The sequence below is a fragment of the Chrysochloris asiatica genome, unplaced genomic scaffold (assembly GCF_000296735.1).
Source record: "Chrysochloris asiatica unplaced genomic scaffold, ChrAsi1.0 scaffold00027, whole genome shotgun sequence".
Taxonomy (NCBI): Eukaryota; Metazoa; Chordata; class Mammalia; order Afrosoricida; family Chrysochloridae; genus Chrysochloris; species Chrysochloris asiatica.
The window spans coordinates 18,357,939-18,382,095 of record NW_006408545.1 but is presented as its reverse complement, the minus strand read 5'-3'; the positions used below and the strand labels follow the sequence as shown (position 1 = coordinate 18,382,095).

At 41.8% G+C, this 24,157-nt stretch overlaps 1 protein-coding gene across 1 annotated transcript in view; it reads right to left on the bottom strand.

The window, feature by feature from the left end:
- Window positions 1-6: 6 nt before the first annotated feature.
- Window positions 7-24,157, bottom strand: part of PPIL6 (peptidylprolyl isomerase (cyclophilin)-like 6) — an 80,849-nt gene continuing 56,698 nt past the window's right edge. Inside the window, exons 7-10 of the mRNA XM_006839990.1 lie at window positions 13,122-13,257; window positions 10,702-10,805; window positions 360-447; window positions 7-247 (exon numbers count right to left, since the gene is read on the bottom strand). Of these exons, the coding sequence (XP_006840053.1) occupies window positions 7-247; window positions 360-447; window positions 10,702-10,805; window positions 13,122-13,257 (569 nt within the window). The remainder of the gene's footprint in view (window positions 248-359; window positions 448-10,701; window positions 10,806-13,121; window positions 13,258-24,157) is intronic.

The window sequence follows — 24,157 nt, the reverse complement described above, 5'->3', positions numbered from 1 at the left end:
ACGTCCTCAGCGCTGGAACTCCGGCGAAAGCTGCGGCGCACAAGTCTCTGTCGGACCTTCAGTCCCCCGCGGCGCCGCCTCCAAGACTTCGCTCCCCCCGCAAGCGCGCGTAGAGGTCACGTGAGGGGCCTGGAGCCCCGGCGTGCGGGGGCGAGCGGGGCGGAGGATACCAACGGGAGTCCTGCGGTAGGGGGGAGCAAGCGCGATGGGAGGAAGCCGAGGGAGGTTGTCCTTTGATGCGACTGTACTAAAGCGAAGACCGTGTCCCCCAAAACAGGAAATAGTTTTCCGTACCCTTCAATTAATACAATGGACGCAGCTAGGTTTTTCCTCATACCTGCAATTGGTTAGGTCTCTACCCTGGCTCGGATGGAACAATGTACGTGACGTGGCGTAAGGCGTCCACCTGAGCGCCCATCGAGTCCGCAATTCCTGGCCCCACGTGACCTTTGGGCAGGGGGAGTGTCATCAATTGTCCCCCTCTTCCTTCCTTTACCCGTGTCCCACGGGGCGGAAGTTTTTTTTTTTTTCTCAATGGCGCACAGAACTTGGACAAGGCTGAATGAAGTTTGTGTAGCGATGCTGCGTTCCCAAGGTGTTTGCATATATCCCCAGTATAACTTTTTTGATGTTGTCTACAGCTTTTTCCCTTGGTTTTGCCGAAATTAACCCTGTGGTCTGACTACCAGGGGAAATGGAGAGCCCACGTGGAAAGGCGTTTCTGCTCGGCCGCCCACTTAGTATGATGAGCTCTGTACCACCGAAAGTGGTTTCTCGCCTGCTAGTCAGAACTGCAAACTGTCTCGCCGTCACGCTTTTTCAACCTGACTATTCCTCCTTTCCTGTGGATGCTTCAGTACAGGGTTGGAAAATTACCTAATCCATTCCCACCTCCTTTGGTGTTAGATGCTGTTCGCTACAAGGAAACATGGCCCAGCCCTGCCTTGCCTTGTTTGAGCCCGTTGTTGCTGTCATTGTGTCAGTCCATCTCATTGAGGGTTTTTATCTTTTTTGCTGACTCTACCAAGCATGATGTCATTCTCCAGGGACCTGACCGTCACTTACAATGAGGTCTCGCAATCCGTGCTTCTAAAGTACATTTTGGCTGGCTGCACTTCTAAGATTAATGACTCCTTCTGTCACTCCATATCCAATATTCTTTGCCAACAATGTAATTCAAAGGCATTCGTTCTTTGGTCTTTCTTATTGTCCATTTTTCACATATGAGGTCATTGAAAATACCATGGCTTGCGTCAGTCACCTTAGACCTGAAAATGACACCTGTGCCTTTTAGACTTTAAAGAGATCTTTTGCAGCAGACTGGCCCATTGCAATACATTTTCTGATTTCTGTAGTGTTGCTTCCATGAATGTGGATTATGGATCTAAGTAAAACGAAAGCTTTGGTAACTTGAATCTTTTCTCTGATTATCATGATGTTGCTTATTGGTCCAGTTGGGAGGATATTTCTTTTATATTAAAATCCATACTCAAGGCTCTAATCTTTGATCATCAGTGAGAACTTCAAGTTCTCTTCACTTGCAGCAACCAATGTTGTGTCAATTGCGTATCAGATTGTTAAATAGTTTTCTTCAAATTCAGATGGCCTGTTCTTTTTCATATAGTTCAGTCTCTCAGATTATTTGCTCAACGTACGGATTGAATCAGTATGGTGAAAGGATACAACCCTGACACACATCTTACCTAATTTTAAACCATACAATATCCCCTTGTTCTGTTCAAGCAACTGCCTCATGAGCATGGTTCCGACCCAGAGCTACCCTGTATAGGGTTTCCAAGGAGCAGCTGATGAGCTGGAATTGCCAACCTTGCATTTCAAACTAACTGTGCAGTCCAACACATTAACCCACAACTCCATACCAGGACTCCAAGCAACACTTAAGTATCTGGAATTCCAATTCTTTGAAATATTATCCATAGTATGTTGTAATCTACAAAGTCTAATGTCTTTGTGTAGTCAATAAAACAGGTAAGCATCTTTCTGGTATTCTCTGTTTTCAGACAAGACCTATCTGATATCAGCGATGATATATCCTTCCATTCCACATCCTCTTCTCAATTTGGCTTGAGTTTCTAGCAGTTCTGTGTTAATATATATTCCTGAGGCTGTTTTTTAATTATTTTCAGCACAAGTTTACTCATGTGTGATATTAATGGTACTGTACAATTTCTGCATTGTCACCTTTATTTGGAATGAGCACAAATATGGATCTGATCCAGTCAGTTGGTCAAGTAGCTGTCTTCCAAATTTCTTAAGATAGATGAGTAAGAACTTCCATGCTTGAAACATCTCAACTGGTATTCCATCAATTATTAGAGCCTGTTTTTCACCATTGCCTTCTGTGCAGCTGGGACTTCTTCCTTTGGTATCATGGGTTCCTAATCTACTTCTGAAATGGCTAAATGTTGACCAATTCTTTTTGGTATACTGACTCTGTTATTCCTTCCATCTTTTTTTGATGCTTTCTGCATTGTTTGGTTTTCTGCACATAGAATCCTTCAGTATTTCAACTTGAGCCTGAATTTTTACTTAAGCTCTTTCAGCCTGAGAAATGCTAAACTTGTTCTTCTCTTTGGGGCACGTCTTTGCACATTTCATTATAATACTTTGTTGTCTCAAGCCGCCCTTTGAAATTTTCTGTTTGTTCCTTTCGTTATAGCTACTCTGTGTTCAAGAGTTAAGTTTCAGAGTCTCTTCTGACATCCAGTTTTGTTTTTGTTTTCTCTTTTTAATGACCCTTTGCTTTCTTCATGTATAATGTCCTTGATATCATCCCACAACTCGTCAGGTCTTCAGTCAGTAGTGTTCTATGAATCAAATATATTCTTGAGGTCATAGTTTGGCTTTTGCAGACTTGTTTTAATTTTCTTCAACTTAAGTTTGAACTTGCGTATAAACTGATGGTCTGTTCCACAGTCAGCCTTTGGCTTTGTTCTGCCTGATGATATTGAGCTTCTCCATCATCTCTTTCCACAGATGTAGTTGATTTGATCATTGTATTACATCTAACTAGGTCCTTGTGTAAGGTCTGCATTTGTGTTGTTAAAATAAAAGGGATTTTCTATATTTAAGTTGTTGGTCTTGAAAATTTTGTTTCTATCAACCAACACCTTATTTTCCCACTGGTGATCCTTCTTTGTTTCCAGCTTATACATTGCAATCATCAGTAATTATCACTGCTTATTAATTGCATCTTTGATCAATTTCAGATTCCAGAAGTTGGTAAAAATCTTCAATTTCTTCATATTTGGCATTAGTAATTGGTGGGTAAATTTGAATAACAGTTGCATTAATTGGTCTTCCTTGCAGGCTTATGGGTTGTTGTTGTTGTTGTTGTTAAGTGCCCTCTAGTCGGTTCCAACTCATAGCGACCCTGTATAGGGTTTCCAGGGAGCGGTTGGAAGATTTGAACCACTGACCTTGTAGTTCAAACCAACATTGCAGTCGAGTGCTTGTCCTACAGCACCACAGCAGGACTCCAAGTTTATGGGTATTCTCCTAGACAGCGTTGTATTTCAGGATAATTACTGGAACAAGTAAACAGTGGACCACCCTAGACACACGACTGCCTTGTACTTACGCTGGGTTTTGAAGCTCCTGTTAGTGGTCAGGTACTGCTCAGCCTCTTAAGGTGAGTTGCATCTTTTGCCCAGTCTCACCAAAATACTCATGAGTGCAGCCAGGCTTATAGCAAGTGGTAAAAATTAAGACTTTCAAAACTCTGTTTAAATCTAGTGTGGGTTCAGTTATTTTGTAGTTGTCATTTTAATTATGGTTGTTTTCCCTAGTAAACAATGTGAACATGATTGCTTCACTATGCGACATAGAAATAACTGTGGAAGTGTTTTTGCCTTTTTTTTGTTTATGTTTTTGCCTGAAGTCCAAAGCTTTTTATTGCTCCATAGATGGTAACCTGTACCCTCCTGACTCTGAGCATTTGCTCCATTGACCACACTGGTTGGGAATTTGTTCTGCTGTAAACAGGACGCTGATGACTAAGAACCAAAGTATGAATGGTGCATTCAGGTAAAAGTGTGCTGCTACCATCATCTCTTCACACAGTGAGATGTCTGCTCTTCTCTCCAAATGCCACTCACACCATATTTGCAACAGGACCATCTGACACCCAGAACTAGTTAAGACACAAGAGTCAACTTTTCTTTTTCAGGTTAGAAATAGCAGCTCTAATGTTTTCTTCCCAGGCCCCACAGAATTGTCTACACTCTGGGATGAACCCACCCAACTGTGGAGGTCATTGTTTTACCTGCGTCATTGGGGTATTCACCTCTAGCTCTTGAGAGAGGAGAAATTCCACTTTTGTTTCAAGACTGAAAATAAGTCTCTGCTTATTTTATTTTACTTGGCAGCTCTAGAGCTAGGTCAGGCTTCTCCAAAGTCATTTTGTCATTCAGTTCCTGAATGCTGTATTTTCAGTTCTGAAGAGACAGGACTGTATTTATTGTTGTCATAGAGCAGGGTTTCTCAACCTTGGCATTAGCAACAGTTTAGACCACGTGACAATGGTACAGGACCGGGTTTCACTTTATTGCACCTAGGGTCACTATGAGTTGAAACTGACTCGATGGCACCAAGCAACAACAGGAATCCTTTGTGTATCAGAGCCTTGGTGGTTGTCCTGTCCATTGGAGGCTACTTAGCCTCTTCTCACCAGATGCCAGTAACGCCTTACCCCACCCCACCCCCAGTTTAATAACTGAAACTATTTCCCGACTTTGGCAAATGCTCCCTGGAGGTAAAATCGTGCTGTTGAGAATCACTATCCTAGAGGCTTAGGCTGCAAGGTCAGCCATGACTCAGGGTATTCCTCTCAGACTGCCGGCAGCTAGATTATGCAATTTCAACTCTGATGGTTGTTAGACCTACCTTCCTTTTCTTGGAATAAAACGTAGTGCTTGTTGAATCTGCTAACCTCTTCAACTTTTTAGTCAGAAAGTAAAAAATTATATTGACCTTGTGTCAACACTTTCTCCCAAATAAGCAGATCAATATGCCAAAGAGGAGTCTGCCTTCTAGCTGTTTTGTTATGTGCCAGAGTCATAGTGACCCCATGTGACACAGCACTGCTCCGTGGGGGTTCCTTGGCTTTTTAATCATTACGGGAACACATCACCAGGTATTTTTTCTGTGGAGCCACTCCACTGGATGGGTGCAAACTGCCAACATTTCAGGTAGTGGGCACATCGTAAGCATTGTGCTATCAGGGCTTCCGTCAATGTAACCAATATGTAGTGACCCGTGTTGCTGTTGTTACGTGCCATAGAGTCGGTTCCAGTTCAGAGTGACCCCATGCACAACCGAACGGAACACTGCCCAGTCCTGTGCCGTTCTCACAATTGTTGTTTGAACCACTGTCAGGCCATCTCACTGGGGATTGTCCTCTTTTTTGCTGACCCTCCACCTTTCCACGCATGATGTCCTTCTCCAGGGACTGATCCCTCCTGACAACGTGTCCAAAGAATGAGAGATGAAATTTCACCATCCTCGCTTCTAGGGAGCATTCTAGCTGTACTTTTTCCAAGACAAGATTTGTTTGCTCTTCTGACAGTCCATGGTACTTTCAATATTATTTGCCAGCACCATAATTCAAATGTATCCATTCTTCTACCGTCTTCCATATTTATTGTCTAACTTTCACATGCATATGAGGTGATTGAAAATACGACGGATTGGAGTCAGGTGCACCTTAGTCCTCAAACTGATATCTTTGCTCATTAATACTTTAAAGTGTCCCCTTAGGAGCCAGTTTGACTCCCTGTCTTGAAAGCAAAGAGAAAAAACATTCAGACTAATTTATGTTAAAGGAGATTTATTGTAAGAACCTGGCACTCAATCTTAGACATTCAGGGGTGGGAAACCAAGTAGTAGGCCAAGGGAGACTTGAAGTTGAAAGAGAAGAATCTGGCATGTGGACCTGGTTTAGCAGAGCATTGTTTCAAATCCCAACTCCACATGACCTTGCCACCTCCAGTCCCCACATCTCCCTGGCCCAGTATTCCAGCTATAGTTCATGGACAAGAGGACATGACTGACTTACAAGGCCTTCCAGCCTGTGCACTACCTACCGCTCTCCTCTGACCTCATTTTACCACTATTTGAAACCTACACTACAGCTTGAACTTTCGCTCTTTCTAACTGCTGGTATTTTGTTTCCAGACCTTCACACATTTCTTCTGCCTCAAATATTCTTATCTTGTCAGACTCCTGGCCAATGTCTACTCACCCTGCAGTTTCTCAGCTCAGATGTCACTCCCTCGAGAATGCTGTTAACATCCCAGCCTTACCTCCAGGAAAACTCCAGGTGGAGTTCCTGCTCTGTGTGCCCGTGCACCCTAGGCTTGCCCAGATCAAAGCATATACTACATTATGTTGCAAGTGTCTATCTTCCTGACTAGACGGTAAATAGGGACATTATTCACCAATTTCCAGGTCTAATCACAATGCCCAGCTCATAGCAGGCACCGAATTAATAATTACCTGGTTGGGGGCGGGGGAAATGAACTGGCTCACATGCCAGTTAGTTGTCTATCCTTGGCAATATGTGACTAAAAGGTGAGGGGGCTGTTGGCATCAATGGCTGCATGGATACAACCCCTCTTTAGCTGAAACCCAGGGCAGGTTCCTTTAGAAGGAGCTATGGGTAAATATGGGAGCAAGATGAGGTTTTCTGCTCCTGGAAAGATTTTAAAGTTTTGGAAACCCTACACAGAGTTGCTATGAGTAAGAACTGATTTAACAACAATATGGGCACTTTTAATTGCCTCATATGCATGTCAGCATTTGTAACTTACCAACCTCTTCCTCAGAAACCCTATACAGCAGGGGTGGGGAGCCTTTTTTTCTACCAAAAATTATAACATCATTTGTGGGTTATACAAAATTAACAACAAAAATTAGCCAGCTATATTTGATCAAAAGGAGCTCTGGCAGCGTAGTGGTTATGAATCAGGCTACGAACCTCAAGGTCAGCAGTTCGAAACTACCAGCTGTTCTGTGGGAGAAAGATGAGGCTTTCTGTTTCTGTAAAGATTTATAGCCTCAGAAACCCTGTACAGGGTCACTATGAGTCGGAACCGACTCCATGGCACATAACCACCAACCACCACCATATTTGTTCAAACATTTAACTCACCCCTAATGTGATGGCTGGAACTGAGGTTATCTAGGTAGGGCCAGGCCAAATGATTTCACAGGCCAATGGTTCACCACCCCTGATCTACAGGGTTGTTATGAGTTGGAGCCAACTCGATGGCACTTAACAACATGCAGGTGGAAACTGGACAATGAGTAAGGAAGATCAAAGAAGAATTACTGCTTTTGAATTGTGTTATTGAAGACATATTAAATATACCATGGACTGCTAGAAGAATGAACAAATCTGTGCTGGAAGAAGTACAGCCAGAATGGTACTTAGTGAAGATTGTGGGAGTTGGTCTCAGCAACAATGGGCTGCAACAAAGGAACAATTGTGAAGCTGGTGCAGGACCAGGCACTGTCCCCTTGTGTCATACATTGGGTCTTTATGGTTGGAATTGACTCAACAGCCCCTAACAACATCATGGGTAGAAAGAGCCTGAGTGGTACAGTGGATTAGGTAAGAATTTGACTGCTAACTGAAAAGGTGGTTTGAACCTACCAGCCACTCTGTGGGAGAAAGGTAGAAAATTCATCCTATGTTTGAGGTCAACTGGGATGAGCTTTTGAATCCTTTGAAACCATCAGTTTTCCCATATTACATTTGAATATGGAAACCTCACTTTGCATGCCTGTAAATAATGGTAATAAGAACCACTCACTGTATGTACCATTCTGTGGTTCAAGTTCTACCCAGCTAGGAAGATGAAAGAGCAGACTAAGGGACTATGACCTTGCCTCCCTTAGGAGACTGGCAGAGTTCTGCTTTATGTGACTGCTAAACAGACGAAGGGGGTCTAGAATAGTTTAGCGCTCATGAAAATGTCCCAGTTCTTTCATGATACCAGACAAAATGCTGGATGCTATACACCAGCTCATCGCCAGCAAGAATTGCTCTGCTGATTATACATCCCCAGTGCCTGTAGTTTGTTTTAAGCAAGATCCCTGTAAGACATGCTTTTAGTCATCTCATGCTTGACTTTCCAGTGAATGCCAGTAGCAAGCCCCACTCCCCATTGACAGAGATGACACCAGTGTGAGCAGGGAAATCCAAGGCGGAGAGAGGGCCTAGGGGTTTCATACAAACAGCCAGAGGTTCTCAGGTTTCCGGGGATCCTAGGCATATAGAAAGAGAAGATGTCTCCTCTTCAGTGGTTCCCCAACTGGCTGTTTATCGGAGTTGTTTAGGGAGCTTTTAAAAAAATACAAGCTCACAGGCCACATGCGGAAGGTAGTACATCAGTAATTTATTGAGTATACATTTACTGAACAATTACATTCTTTATAAAATTATTGATTCTGCTACTATTATAAGGTTCTCTTCACAGCAACCCTAGGTGGTGGTTGTTTTTGTTAAGTACCATGGAGTCGGTTCTGACTCATAGTGACCCTACAAAGGGTTTCCAAGGCTGTAAATCTTTATGGGAACAGACCACCTCATCTTTCTCCTGTGGAACCGCTGGTAGTTTCAAACTGCCGACCTTGAGGTTAGCAGCCTGATTCATAACCACTACGCTACCAGAGCTCCTGAACCCTAGGTGGTAGGTCCCCTTCTAGGAAATGGCAAAGCCAGGATTTGAACCCAGGCAGAGGGAGGATTTTGTGGTGCTAGAATGGTTGTGTCTATCAATTGTGAGGTTGCATGAATCTACTCATAAAAAAATGGCATTATATACACACTGGTTTTACTATTGTAGCAGGAGAATGGAGTGGCTCTGGATGATAAGCACTGGAAATGTGAACCACAAGGTCAGTAGTAGAAGTCCACCAGCCACTCCATGGGTAAAGATGAGGCTTTGTGCTCCCACAAAGATGTACAACCTCGGAAACCCTATACCAGCTTATTGGGAGTAGGAACCAACGCAACGGCACTTAACAACAATATTGTACTATGGTTGTGTAAGCTGTAACCACAGGGAGAAACTGGGTGAAGGCTACACAAGAGCTCTCTACTATTTTTGCAACTATAATTCTGGGAGTAATAGTAATAATAATAAAGATACGTATATATATGCCTTACCTTTGGCAAGCCCTCAAATCATTTAGAAGCCAGTCCCCTTAAGGTGGCTAAAAGATCATCCTTGGAAGACAAACCTCCTTCCACTTCCAGCAAGAATAATACAATGGCTCTGGGCAGAGCAGGGCGAGGCTACCTCTGGCTGGCTGCACCAGTAACAGAGTCAAGCACACTTTGCAACTACGGAAAGAGGTTAAAACCAGTTACTAATGCCTTGCAGTGATTCTCCAAGAACCAGAACCCAGTCAGCTACATAAGAACTACTGGGCGAGCCCTAAATGAGGCACAAACTCTCCCATACCTAGAGACTGGCTCAGTAGGTGGAGGACAGTGTCTAAAAACCACTCCACAAAATATGAGTTTGGGAACCTGAGATTAAATGGAGCAGCTGATAGAACTGGATCTCCAGTGATGTCACAGGAATCCACCACCATGGGAACTGTAACCAAAGCTCTCAGGTTTCTGGTGGTGGTTATGTTTAGAAAGATAAGAATTATATCATGTCATATGGACCTCTGGTAGCGTAGTGGTTACGAATCGGGCTGCAAACCACAAGGACAGCAATTTGAAACTACCAGCGGTTCCGCGGGAGAAAGATGAGGCGTTCTGCTCCTGTAAAGATTTACAGCCTCGGAAACCCTGTACAGGGGCGCTATGAGTCGGAACCGACTCCACAGCATATAACAACAACAACTTTTTTTTTAATGTCCTGTATTAATGCAATATAAAAATGAAGTAATTTCTATTGCATTTCTCCTCTTTGATAATTTACCAAGTTTCTCATGGCAGCAATGTAGTTAGAAACAAGGTAATTCTCTAAAATTGAATGTTTTATGATTCAAAGACCATTACACACTCTGCTAAGTTAAAAACGTTTTGTGCCACAAGTAATGAAACACTGAACCAAAAGCAACAGAAAACAAACAGGCACCTATTTGCCTCACAAAGTAAGAAGCCCAGAAGTAATTGGCCACTGGTGTTGGTTCTGCAGCTCCAGATTTTGGGGGTTGTGGGGCGAACCACTTGTGACAATTTGACAATTGTGCAGCTCCTAGAGTGGCACTGTGAGTTAATGCACCAGACTGCAAAGCCTTTTGAACTACAAGCTCGGTGGTTCTAGCTCACCTCACTCCTTGGAAACCCTATGCACAGTCACTATGGGTTGGAACCCACTCAATAGCACTTAACAACAACAACAAAGCCCCTCTGCACTGAAGGGTCAGATCAGATGAAGGAGAAAGGGGCAGGGCTACTGAAGTGCTACTCCTTTTCACTGGCCAGAACACTAGCCCATGGTCATTCCGGTTTGTAAAGGAGGCTAGAAATGGAATTCTGTTGCTTTTACTGTTTCTATGGGAGAGGCAAGAAATGCAAATGGGAGGGGCTGGGTGATGAGTGAGCCAACCTATAGTGTTTGATACAGCTTTCAAATTAAAATGTTATCCAGCACTGTTTAATTGCTGATACTTAGTAATAAATTATCATTGCCTATGGCTATGACAATCAGTCACAAAGATGTCCACTATCAGTAATTACGCAGGTAGGTATTGGTCTTTCATTCTCTGTTGGAACTAATTCCAGTTGTTTAAGGACATCTGTTCCTTCAATCAGTTGACTACATGAAAGAAAAAAAAAAGCAATATTTGATAAGTAAAAGTTTTTCACATTTAATTTATATTCTTAATTTAGATCCCCCCTCCTCATCTGGTGTGAGGAGACCTGGTGTGGCGCTGTGAGATAATGCACAGGGACTACAAGGTGGCTTTGAACCGCAAGGCAAGGTGGGTGGTTCAGATCCATCAGCTGCTCCTTGGAAACCCCATACTGGGTCACTATGCGTCGGAACCAACTCTATAGCACTTAACAATCTTTACAGAAGCAGATTGCTATATCCTTCTCTCTCTCTCAGCGGCAGGTAGGTTCAAACTACGACTCTGTAGGGTCTCCCAAGATGTGTGCTAATGGGCTTGAACCACCAACCTTGTGCTTAGCAGCCCAGTGCTTATCCTACAGCTCCACACTAGCTAAGGTTATTTCCTACAACTTCACGTCAGTCATAAATACCTCTAGATATGTCCAATTTGCAATGATAATCTATAATGTTGACCCTAATCCAGGCTGCTGGCCTCTCCTGCCCGGCCTACTGCAGTAGCCTCCTAGCTGGGTTGCTCCTCATCTGCTCTGGCAATGTAGTTATTCTTACTACAGTCACTATTGTTGTTACATGCCGTCAAGGCAGTTCCAACCCACAGCAATGTTGTATAGGGTTTTCAAGGAGCAGCTGGTGAGCATGATCCGACCTTCAAGCTCTGGGCGAGGTCGTACTCTGAGTTGGCATAGTCTCTCCTGAAGGACAGGCAGGTTCTTGTATCAGAAACTAGAACTTGGAATGAAGGCCTATCTCAAATAGGAGAGGAAACTTTTGTTTCTCTCTGGGCCTTCCCAACCAGTATGGGTTTCCAGAAACTCAAATATACCTGGGGGTCCTCAAAAACTATCTACCACCAGAGGAGCCCTACAATTGAGAAGGCAGACATTCCTGGTATCCTGCCAGATTCTCTATCTACATTCTACCTTTTTGCTTCTCCCTTTGTATTCTGTGAGCTCTTGTTCAAATATTCCTGCCTAACCTTCTCTGTGCTTTGGAGATTCATGGGCTAAACCGAGATCACGTTTGGGCCAGAACAATAAAAGAGGCACAGTGCCCCCATGCGGCCAGTGTAATGTCAACACAAACTTGTGGGAGATTCCTCTAAAGGTGAGCCCGCGGATTAGCAGGTTCTCTACCCCACAGTCATCCTGTGAGGATCTGTGCTCACTTATCCTAAAGTAGCCGGAGGGTGTTTCCTTATACCTCTTCCCTAGACCCCCAATGCACCCTTTACAGACTTGCATAGCCTAGGTCCCATGGTCTTATAGTTTCTGGTTTCCTGTTCTCTTTCCTAATAGACTACAAACTCACAGAAAGGCAAGAATTGTGCCTTATCCCTTTCTCCAGCATGGAGCCTGAGGACTGACATGTTGATATTAACCCACAGCAAACCCTATGACAGAACACAAGTGCATCATGGGGTTTTCTTGGCTGTCATCTTTACAGAACAGATCACCAGGTCTTTCTCCTGTGGGCATGAACCAATGACTTAGATTAACTGCTGCCTGCTCAACTATTGCACCACCATGGTGCATAACCAACAAGGTAAACCCAACCCACTCCTGCTGAGTAAATGTTGACTCCTAACAACCCTACAGGACAGAGGGTTTCCCAGACTATAAGTCTTACGGGAACAGCTGTGCCTTTTTCCCATGGAGCAGGTGGTGGGTTTGAACTAATGACCTTGCAATGAGTGGCCCAATGCTTAACCCACTATGCCACCAGGGCTCCTTATAGTACATGCCTAATAAAATGTTGCTTGAATGAAAGATTCAAGAGAAGGAGAAGCGAAGGCTGAAAACTGAGGGAGCAGACAGTGAGCTTTAGACTTGAGGCTCTGTGCCTCTGGGGGAAAGGAGAGGGTTGTGATGGAGGCTTTAAAAAATCTTATGTAGTCATGTTTGAGTTTGAGAAGGATATCTTTAGCAGGTGGGCATACTGTCAGCATTCAAAATTAATAATATCCTTGCAGCTGAAGATGGATGGATAGATGAATAGATATAACATTATAATGTTATTATAATGTTTGTGATTAAATGGTATTTGTATTCTTTGTAAATACCAAAGAACAGCTTAATGGCACCTAACAACAACACAGACAGCAAGCTTCCTATGAAATATTCATTTCTAAATATGATTTTTATCTATACTTATATTAGTTTTACACTTTAATTTTAATTTTTTCTGTAGCTATCCATAGACTATGTCCAATACTTATCCACATATTTTTGAACCACATTTTTACATGTATGATTATAGACAGACATACAATGTACATACCCAAAAGCCACATACTTCCTGTCTAGATAGGGAGCCGATTGTAGTGTAATATAGAACTGTGACCCATTGCTGTGAGGGCCTTTGTTGACCATTCCTAGAACTCCTTTTTTATTATGAGGAATGGAAAAGTTCTCATCTAGAAAAGATAATAATCAGTAGGTCATTAAAATATTTTTTTATCTCGATTTGCTACAAGATTGATAATAGCCTGTAAGTTACAAACAGAGCCCTTTTTCTTAAAAAAAATTTTACATTTATCATAAGTTTACATTTACCCTTGGTAACAATCTCAATCATACCTATTGATACATTCCAAATGGCAAATATACTATTTGTTTCATACTACTTTCACAATATAAAATAACAAGAAAAAAAGCAAAGCAAATGTAAAGGAGTAAACTGTAAAATCTTAAAGACCTCAACATTTTGCTCTAGTTTATTGCTGTTGTTGAAAGTTCCATCAGGTCGGTTACAACTCATTGCAACCCTGTATAGGGTTTCCAAGAAGTAGCTGGTAGGCTTGAATTCCAGACATTGAGGTTCACAGTCGGATGCTTATCCTACAGTGTCACACTGTAGGATAAGTTAAAAAAAAAAAAAAGTGTGCTAAGAAAATTGTTATATTTTTATGGTAAATGTAAATCTATCATATTTAAGAAAAGTAATTCTCTAAAAGAAAAAATATGTCATTGAAAACAAATTCCGTTTTCAGTAGCCATTGTATATCATACCCTAGGTAAATTGAGGGGAAATGTCAGTTCTTAAAGAAGAGGATATATTTCAAAGACTTACTTTCCTATTTATACACAAGTTTGCTTTCTGAAACCTTACCATGAGTAGGTAGCTCATACCAAAATTCAAAAGTATTCCTTATGAACTCAACCATCTTACTTTTGTTAGGTAATAAAGCCATAAACTAATAGAATTGTGATCTGAAATATTTGAAAAGCATCTTGTCTAGTTTTATATGTAAGATGATTAAGGTCCAAAGAGTCTTAGTATTGTCTCAGAAAACCAAGGTTTCCAAAAATTAGTGAGAGGACTCAGACCACAACCAGGAGTCCCTTGCTCTTTCTCAGTCTGCAGCTTCTCCACAGCTCCACAAGGAGTTCAGGAAGTTGGTGAGTAAACTCATAGTGCAACAAAAACTTCAAACATGAAAAATTGGACACTTAAAATCATACACTTTAGCATATAATCCATTAGCCCAAGAGCCAACATGTTTTCGTGTTCTAAAGCAATAATTTGATTGTGTTTCTAAAGTAACAGGACAAGCAGCCGCCAAAGCTTAGAGTTTGCTGTTGTTTTTACATGCTTTTACATTGAGTAGGTTCCAAATCATAATGGCCCTATGGAACAATGAAATAAAACATGGCTCAGACCTGCAGCATTTTCACAATCCTTGCTAAATTTGAACTCACTATTGCAGCCCCTGTAAAAATCCATTTTGTTGGGGGTTTTCCTCTTTTTCACTAACCCTCTTTTTCACCAAGTATGATATCCTTCTCCAGTGACTGGTTTCCTGACAACATGATCAAAGAACATGAGACAAAGTCTCACCATCCTCTCTTATAAAGAACATTCTGGCTATACTTATTCCAAGACAGATATGTTAATTCTTCTAGCTGTCCATTGTTGATAAAGTACCCTTGAGTTGGTTCCAATCCATAGCCACCCTGTATAGGGTTTCCTAGGAGAAGCTGGTGGGTTTGAACCACCAACCTTGTGGTTAGCAACTAGTGCTTATCCTACTGTACCACCCCAGGACTCCAATTCATACTACATTCAATATTCTATGACAACACTTTAATTCAAAGGCATCGACTCTTTGGTCTTCCTTATTCACTGTCCATGGATATGAGGCAATTGAAAATAACGTATTTCGGTCAGGCGCACCTTAGTCCTCAAGGTGACATTTTTGCTTTTTAACACTTTCAGGAAGTCTAATGTCTTGTTTGATTTCTTGACAACTGCTTTCATGGGTGTTGATTGTGGATCCAAGTAAAATGAAATCCTTGACAACTTCAGTATTGTCTCCATTTATCATGATGCAGTTGATTGGTCCAGATGTAAGGATGTCTTGGTTGTTGTTGTTTATATTGAAGTGTAATCCATACTGAAGGCTCTAGTCTTCGATCTTCAACAATAAGTGCTCTAAGTCCTCTTTGACATTAAGCAAGCAAGGTTGTGTCATTTATATATTTCAGGTTGTTAGTCTTCTTCCAATTCTGATGCCATGTTCTTCTTCATATAATCCAGCACTTGGATTATTTGCTCAGCATACAGAGTGAATAAGTATGGTAAAAGAATATAACCCTGGCACACACCTTTCCTAATTTTAAACCATTCAATGTTTCCTTTTCTATTCAATCGACTACTTCTTGGTCTATGTACCAGTTCTGCATAAGCACAATTAAGTATTCTGGAATTCCCATTCTTTACAACATTATCCATGGTTTGTTATGATCCAAAGACAAATGTCTTTACATAGTCAATAAAACGTAAGTAAGCATCTTTCTGGTATTCTCTGCTTTCAGCCAAGATCTGGTTCAGCACTGGTCTCTCTCTATTCTACTTTCTCTTCTGAATCTGACTTGAGTTTCTGGTTCTCTCTTGATGTACTGCTACCAACTGTTTTTGAATTATATTGTTTGATAACTTCTACATTCTGTTGGATCACCTTTCCTTGGAATGGGCACAAATATGAATCTCTTTTAGTCAGTTGGCTAGGAAGTTTTCTTCCAAATTTCTTGCTATAATTAGGCAGAACCCTCAGTGGAATCCATTCCATTCTTGCTCCGGGGAAGCAGTCAGACATTCCAGATTAGCCAATCTTCTCCTCCCTGTTCCCTCCTGAGTAACAAAGTCGTGGTGACCCTTCCTGTATAAATGATATGAGCTAAATGATCTTTAGGCCCAGGCTCGACAGGGCCTGCCTTGCCAGCCCCAGGAGAGTCAGTCAGGAGATATTCCACCTAAAGATGAGAGTCAATTGCATACTGGAGTTTAGAAAGAAAAGTTTACTTTACAGAAGCTTTACTTAAAAAAACAAAAACAAAAAAGCCATTCTAATAGCATATTTACATTAATAGAGAAAAATTTTCCAGCAAGTAATATTAAAATGGAGAATGAAAATCCATACATATAATTCAATACTGCGTTCCAGGTGCTGTTCTCAGTACCTGGCTTAACACTTTTGAGCTTTATAAAAAAATCTTGTCTGTTCACATCATACTCGTTTTGAGGACAAGTGGGAAAGAAAACAACTGACCTTGAAATCAACAACCATTTTCCCCATTAAGTCTGAGAGGGATAATAATTAACTATTGTAGATTATTTTATCAGCAGTTCTGAATTGAAAGGAATATTTTAAACAATCTACAAAAACATGTTTCAAGGTAGGAGGAAAAAACTTTTTTTGATTGCTGGAAAAAAACTAGAGAAACTTAAAATTTGAATGCTAGCTAAATCAGCATAATTAATAATAATTTTATCTTTAGTTCACAGAAACTTAAGGGAATTTTAAAAGCTTTAAAACCCTCTCATTGCATTGTCAGTGAGTCATGATACCCTGCCTGCCTCTGCAACTTACAATATGATATGCGGCAGTGGTGGTGGTGGCTGTGTGCCATGGAGCCAATTCTGACTCATAGCGACCCTGTACAGGGTTTCCCAAGGCTGTAAAATCTTTACGGGAGCAGAAAGCCTCTTTCTTCCTTGGAACAGCTCGTAGTTTCGAACTGCTGACCTTGAGGTTAGCAGCCCAATTCGTAACCACTACACTATTGCTAAAACTGTTATGGCTAAACCTGACATCATTTCCAACATATATAGCATTGTCCTCATCATTGTTAAGTGCCATGGAGTAGTTACTACTCATAGTGACCCTGTATAGGGTTTCTGGGCCTTTTAAATCTTTTGCAGAAGCAGAAAGTCTCATCTTTCTCCCATGGAGTGGCTGGTGGGCTTGGACCACCCACCTTGAGGTTCACAGTCCAATACTTAATCTGTGGAGCCACAGCGCTCCCATACAATATTTTTGTTGTTGTTAAGTGCTGTCAAGTCGGTTTGGACACATAGCAACCCTATATTGGGTTTCCAAGGAGTGGCTGGAGAGCTTGAATCACTGACGTTGCAGTTCTAACTGACTTTGCAGTCCAACACATTAACCCACAGCATCACACCAGGGCTCATAACAATTGGGTAAATAGATTTTAAGTGCTGAAGCTATCAGTGAATTGGGAGGGTAGCTAATACTAAGAAACTGGTCTACTTAGCTTTAAAAGGACAATAAAATATTAAATACATATCTTAATGGCCACTGAACACATAAGAGAAGCTCATCACCATTATCCATTGGAGATGCAAATCAAAACCACAGAATTAAAAGAAAACAGAAAACAGCAAATGTTGGTGAGGATGTAGGGAAATTGGAACCTTTACCCATTGCAAAATGGAACAGTCACTAAGGAAAAACTAAAACTAGAACTGCCATATGGCCCAGCAATTCCATTCCTAGATATATACACAAAGACTTGAAAGCACAGACTCAGATATTTATACACCATTGTCCAAGGCAGCACTATTCATAATAGTCAAAAGATGGAAGCAACTTAACTGCCCATCAATGAATGAATGGACAAAATGTGATACATACATGCAACAGCATATGAGGGCGTTCAGAAAGTTCATGGGAAAATGGAATTAAAAGATAATGGCATTTTCACTACGAACTTTTGGAAGCCCCCTAAACCGACTCCACAGCACATAACAACAACAACAACAATGATACTTAGCCAGTAAGAGAAATGAAGTATTGATACATGCTACAATATGGATGGAACTTGAACTCATGCTGAGTGAAGTAAGTCAATCACAAAAGGACAGATATTATATGACTTCATTTGTGTAAACAGACAAGAACACTTGGATCATGGTTTCATGGGACATCTCTCTTAATTGGCCTAATAATGTGCTCAGTGCTTCTATTTTGCCTCTTAGTTCATTGTGTAGTGCCTGGGCTCTTAAAAGCTTTCAAGCTGTCATCTAAGGTATAATTGGTCTCTATTCGTGATTGTTGTTGTTGTTAAGTGCCATCGAGTCAGTTCCTACCCACTGCGACCCTGAATAGGGTTTCCGAGGGTGTAAATCTTTACGGGAGCAGAAAGCCTCATCTTTCTCCCGCGGAACAGCTGGTAGTTTTGAACTGCTGACCTTGCGGTTTGCAACCGATTCGTAACCACTATGCTACCAGAGCTCCTTCCGTGGTACTGTGGGTTAATGTGCTAAACTGCAAAGTTGATTTGAACCGCAAGGTTGGTGGTTCAAGCTCACCAGTGACTCCCAGGATACCCTATACAGGGTTGCTATGGGTCAGAACTGACTCAATGGTACTTAACAACAATTCATCTGCAACAACAGAGAAAGAAGGAAAGCCAGGAACAGGAGGAGAATACAGACTATGTGGTTAATTGTGTCCATGACAACATTCTCCTTTGCTAAGAGACCAGAAGAACTAGATAGTGTCTGGCTGTCATTACTGAAGTGAGTGCAGTGGCTCTAGAGAATAAGCACTGGACTGCTAGCCCCAAGGTCGATGGTTTGAGCCTACCAGCTGCTCTGCAGAAAGAAGATGAAGCTTTTCTGCTCTCACAATGATTTACAGCCTCAGAAACTCTATACAAGCTCACAATGAGTCAGAACCAACTCAACCACACTTAACAACAACCATTACTAAACCTTTTTATCAAAGATTGTATAGGACAGTGCTGCTCCAAAGGAGGGAAATATAGAAGAGAATTTCATATTATCATGAAATCCAGACTTTCTGGAGACACGGAAGCCAGATGAACCCCCAAAACTATTACCCTAAGATAAACTTTAAATCAAAAATATTGCCTGAAATCTTCTTAAAACCAAATAATATTATAGCTTAACTCGTAAAGAATGTCTGCCTTCAGCACTGAACCCTTCTAAGCTCTAGCTATACCGGATCAAACTGACAACAGCAACTTGAAAGAATGGCTAGCGAACTTAGGGGGCAATGAGTGCATGGTAACAGAGGAGGAGCAGCCAGGCACAGGAGACTGAATGGTGGCCCACACTACTTGACAAATGTCATCAGTGTCACTGAATTGTACATGCAGAAACTGTGGCATCGATATAAGTTCTGCTGTGTATATTTGTAATAATGACAATAAAATAACATATTAAAAAGTTATCAGACTAAAGCTTACCAGTGGTGGGAAGGAGGGGGAAGGGAGGGGCTGTTGCTTATGGAGTCCTGGTGTGGTGCTGTGGGTTAATGTGCTGAGCTGCAAAATTGCTTTGAACTTCAAGGTCAGCAGTTCAATCACACCAGCCACTCCTCAGAACCCCTATGTAGGGTCGCTATGGTTCAGAACCGACTCAACAAGAGCAAACTGCTTATGGAGTCCTGGTGTGGTACTGTGATAAGCACTGGACTGCAAAGTCAGTTTGAACTACAAGACTGGTGGTTCAAACTTACCAGCCACTCCTCGCAAACTCTATACTGGGTCACGATGAGTTGGAACCGACTCGACAGCACTTAACAATAATTGCTTATGGAGTACTGAGTTTCAATCGACAGTGATGAAAAGTCATTATCAATTAAGGTTAGGGTTGCATAGCCAATTAATATAATTGTTGTCAATAAGTTGTACACCTGTAAAAAGTTGAATTGGCAAGTAATAATAATATATATCATGTGCTTTTTTTTCTTTTTCATACAAATGACTTTTTATCTATTCAGTCCAAGCTACCTATTTACACTGGTTGTTGTTAAGTGCTGTTGAGTCGATTCCGACACCTATAGTTTGGAAACCCTGTATACGGTTTCCAAGGAGCAGCTGGTAAGCTTGAACCACCAACCTTGCAGTTTAAACAACTTTGCAGTCTGACGCATTAGCCCACAGTGTCACACCAGGACTCCATTTACCTTGGTAGTTGGGGACAATTAGGATTGTTATATAAGGAGAAAGAAAGGGTTAATAGTTATCTTCTAACATTCTAAATAGGCTTGGGGGAGAAGAAAATACATCTGAGAGCTGGACTGGGAGAGAAAGGATTTTCCAAAAGTCTTTTGTTTTGGCCTCGAGCCCTCCTTGGCTCCCCTGTGGTAGGGATCACTGAGTTGTGAGTTGGTGGCACCTTCACGGGTCTCCTGACAGGGGTGAGGTGACTATAGCAATGGCAGGGTGCACAGCCTGGGCCAAGGTCTAGTTGAAAATGTGGCAGACACTCAGAGGTACCTACAGGGCCATCAAGGACTGAGGTGATAGCACGTTAACAAGGAGGCACATTGCAGCAGAATGCCCAGAACAAAACTAGGTCAGCCATAGCTCAGTGGACAAAAGGTGGCACACACAAGGACATGCCCAAGGCTGGGGCCAACCCAAAGGTAATAAACCCCCTTCACCTCTGCCACCATCATTTTAATCTAGAGATGTTTAAATTATTACAGTGGTTTATATTTCAAACCCAATTGGACCAATTTTAATTGTATCCACCCCCATGCACACACTACCCAGTAGAATAAAGAGAAAGATAGCATAATTTTCTCTGTATTTTCAAAACGTAGTGTTGGGCAATCATAGAGCCCTGTTTCATTAGAATGGGACAACCCATAGACAATCTGTTTTTGTTAGGGGTTGTCCAGTTGATTCCAACTCACTGACCCCGTGTGCAGAGCAGAAATGCTCCATAGAGTTTTCAAGGCTGTGCCTTTTGGAAACTGTCTTCGGAGATACCACCATGTGGGTTCCAACTGCCAACCTTTCAGTAATAACAAAAACGTAACCATTTGAACCACCCAAGAACATTTCCCAGAAGGGTGATTGGAGAGAGTCCATAATTTAGCTCTTTGGGCTATTAGCCATGCTCTCTCTCTCAGTTGCTCATTGTTCCTGCTGGAACGTCCTCTTTTCACTCAGTTGGTTATTGAATTCCTAATCCGTGCTGCCAGACAAACTGAGTTATCACTGAGCCCCCATGGGCACCTGCAGGCAGAGCAGAGTGCCCAGAAGACAGCATGGATTCCATCTGAAGACCAATGCCCACAATGGTTCAAGAATGGGAACAAGGAATAATCAGTGGAGGAATGGGTGTATCTGGAGGGTCCTGGGGTAGATTAACTAAGGGATCAGTGCAAAGCGCAGAGTGGGGGCGGGGTATCTGACGATGACTATCTGAGGTATGGCAGATCCCCACAAGGTCCCCACAAGGGATTAAGGAAAACAGGAATGTTTCCAGAGACATCCTTTGCACAACTCCAAAGCTTCTCTGTGCTCTTGCCCCCAACTCCTGAGCAGTTATTTTCTTTTCCCACAGCATTTAGTTATTATGTTCCTCTGTAATAGCAATGGGCCAGATGTGCAAGTTTATCTGTTGAAACATCTGTCTACACAAAAATCTCTAAGAGCCTTGAGGACAGAAACCCACTCATATCTTCTTTTGTTTCCTCAGGTCCTAGCACCAGGTTGGAACATAAGTAGGAGTTTAATTAATGTTTTATAAATGAGTAAGAACAGTGTCAACTGCATGCTTTCATTTCGTAAAGCTATTTGCAGATGAATTTAGAAGGAGTCTAGTTATTACTTTCCCTTTCATTTTGGCTATCAGTTTGGGAGGGATTTTTTCCAGGCTTTTTATTGGATAACACAGATAGAAAAAACACACAGAAACTAATGTATAGTTTAAAGTTATTATAAAGTCAATACCCTTTTAACCACTATTTAGTTCAAGAAATAGAATACTGCTAGCTAGTTCTGCAAGAGTCCCTAAAGTCCCACTCTCCCCTTGAGTAACCTTTCTCCTGACTTTTATATAATCAATATCTGAACTTTTCTTTATAGTTTTACAATCCAAGTATCAAGGATTGAACTGTGTGCCCCCAAAATAAATGTCCACTTGACTGGGCCATGATTCTCAATGATGTGGCAGTTGTGTGATGATCCCCATGATGTCATCTGATGTGATAAACCAGTACGACTATTCAAGGTGGGAGTCCTGGTGTGGCACTGTCGGATGAGCATTGGACTGTTAACCACAAGGTCTGTGGTTCAAACCCACAAGCCACTCCTTGGAAACCGTTTACAGGATACTGGCTCAATGGCACTTAACAACACCACCACCACCCTTAGTCTCATCATGACCCTGATCCGATGTAAGGGAGATTCCCTGAGGTGTGACATGTAACACCTTTTATAAGAGATGAGAGAGAAGTTAGAAGAGAAGGGAGCCCTCCTACCACCAAGAAACAATAACTCCTTTGGACCTGGGGTCCCTGCACTGTGAAGCTCCTAGATCCAGGGAAAGATTGATGTCAAGATGCATGGAGAACTCCAAGGAATGCTGGGCCTACAGATGCTAAAAGAAGACAAGGAGCTTTTATCAGAACTGGTGCTCTGAATTCAGACTTCTAGCTTCCCAAACTGTGAGAGAAGACGTTAGTTTATTAAAGCCATCACGTGGTCTGTTAAAGCAGCACTAAATATGTAAAACACCAAGTATGCATCCTGAGAGGTCAGCAGTCCAAACCCACCAGCCACTCCAAGGAAGAATGGTGAGGCCATCTGCTTCCAGGAAGATTACAGCCTAGTTCTTCCCGGTCCTACAGAGATGAAGAGGCAGAATTGACTCAACAACAACTGGTTTTTATATGTTACTAAGGAGTCCAGGCGTGGTGCTGTAAGGGAAGCACTGGATGGCTCTCGGCAACAAAAACAACTACAACAACACAGCACTAGAATGTAGTCTTTCCCACTTGAAAACAAAACAAAAAACAACCTGGTATGCCTTTAAAATCTCTATAATCTTCAGGTTCTCCTTCTGTCCCTTTCTTGTCCTTACACTGTATCTGCTGATGAACCTGGGCTGTTTGACCTCTAGGGGCTCCCACAGTCTAGATTTTACTGACTGCACCCAAGGTGCAGTTCAGCATGTTTCTCTGCCGGCAGTACTGTCAGTTCTGCTAGAATACTTGTTTGGAATGTGTGAATTTGTTCCAATTTGACATATTATGGAATGACTTGAGCATAATGGAGTTCACCTTTGCTTCTGTGCAGTTTCCTTGAGACACATTACATGAACATAGAAAAGAAACCCCCGCTGAACAAGCTGCACAGAAACATGCACATACATCTCAGACATCAACCTACTATGTCTGTTGACCTCACGTGATAAGTCACACCTGTCCACATCTGGTGGTACAACTACTGTCAGCTTTCAGAGAACCTCCCTAATTTTGACTAACTTCAACATTACTTTGCAAGTTGCTTCCCACACCCACTTTCACAAGCAAATTTTCAAGGTAAAGTGGAATATTCACTGCATTATTTGACTGATTACTCATTTTATTAGGTTACTATCAAGCCCTGAACTGCTACTCCAAAAGACAGCAGTTCAAACCAGCCACTCTTGGAAACCCTATACAGGACCACTTGAGTCAGAACCAACTTAATGGCATGCAGCACAATCTTGTGTCTTACTGTGTCACTGAGGAAGTTTTTGCATGTTGTACATCTAATCTCATTTTTGCCATAAGCTCTGTGGTTTTTATTACATGATTTCATAGCACAGTGATTTTTAGTTATACAAATGTCATGTTAATGTCACACAAATGTCAACAGCGGAACTGGCAGTATTTCTTGCAAATTGGTAGCTGGGTTCAGAAGCTTAATCAGGCTTATGTTCAACCTCATTGGTAGTTGTGTTCTTTCAACAGAGAAGTCTTCATGTCTGGCTGCCTATTTGTCAAGCTAGCAGCTATTGACAGGGGCAGCCAAATGGTAGTATACCATTATTTCCTTTCCATTTGTTAATTTGAAATACTTTTATAAAGAGATGTTTCCCTTTAATCTATAATTTTGTATAGTTCAAATAAGAACGGCAAGCTAAATGCTTGACTCTTTAGGGAAAGAACTTACCAGTTTTCAAAATAATAAACTGGTTTCCTATTGCCCTCCAAAGGTAACCACGAGTTAGTTAGTAGTGGTGGCGGTGGTAAACATAGTATC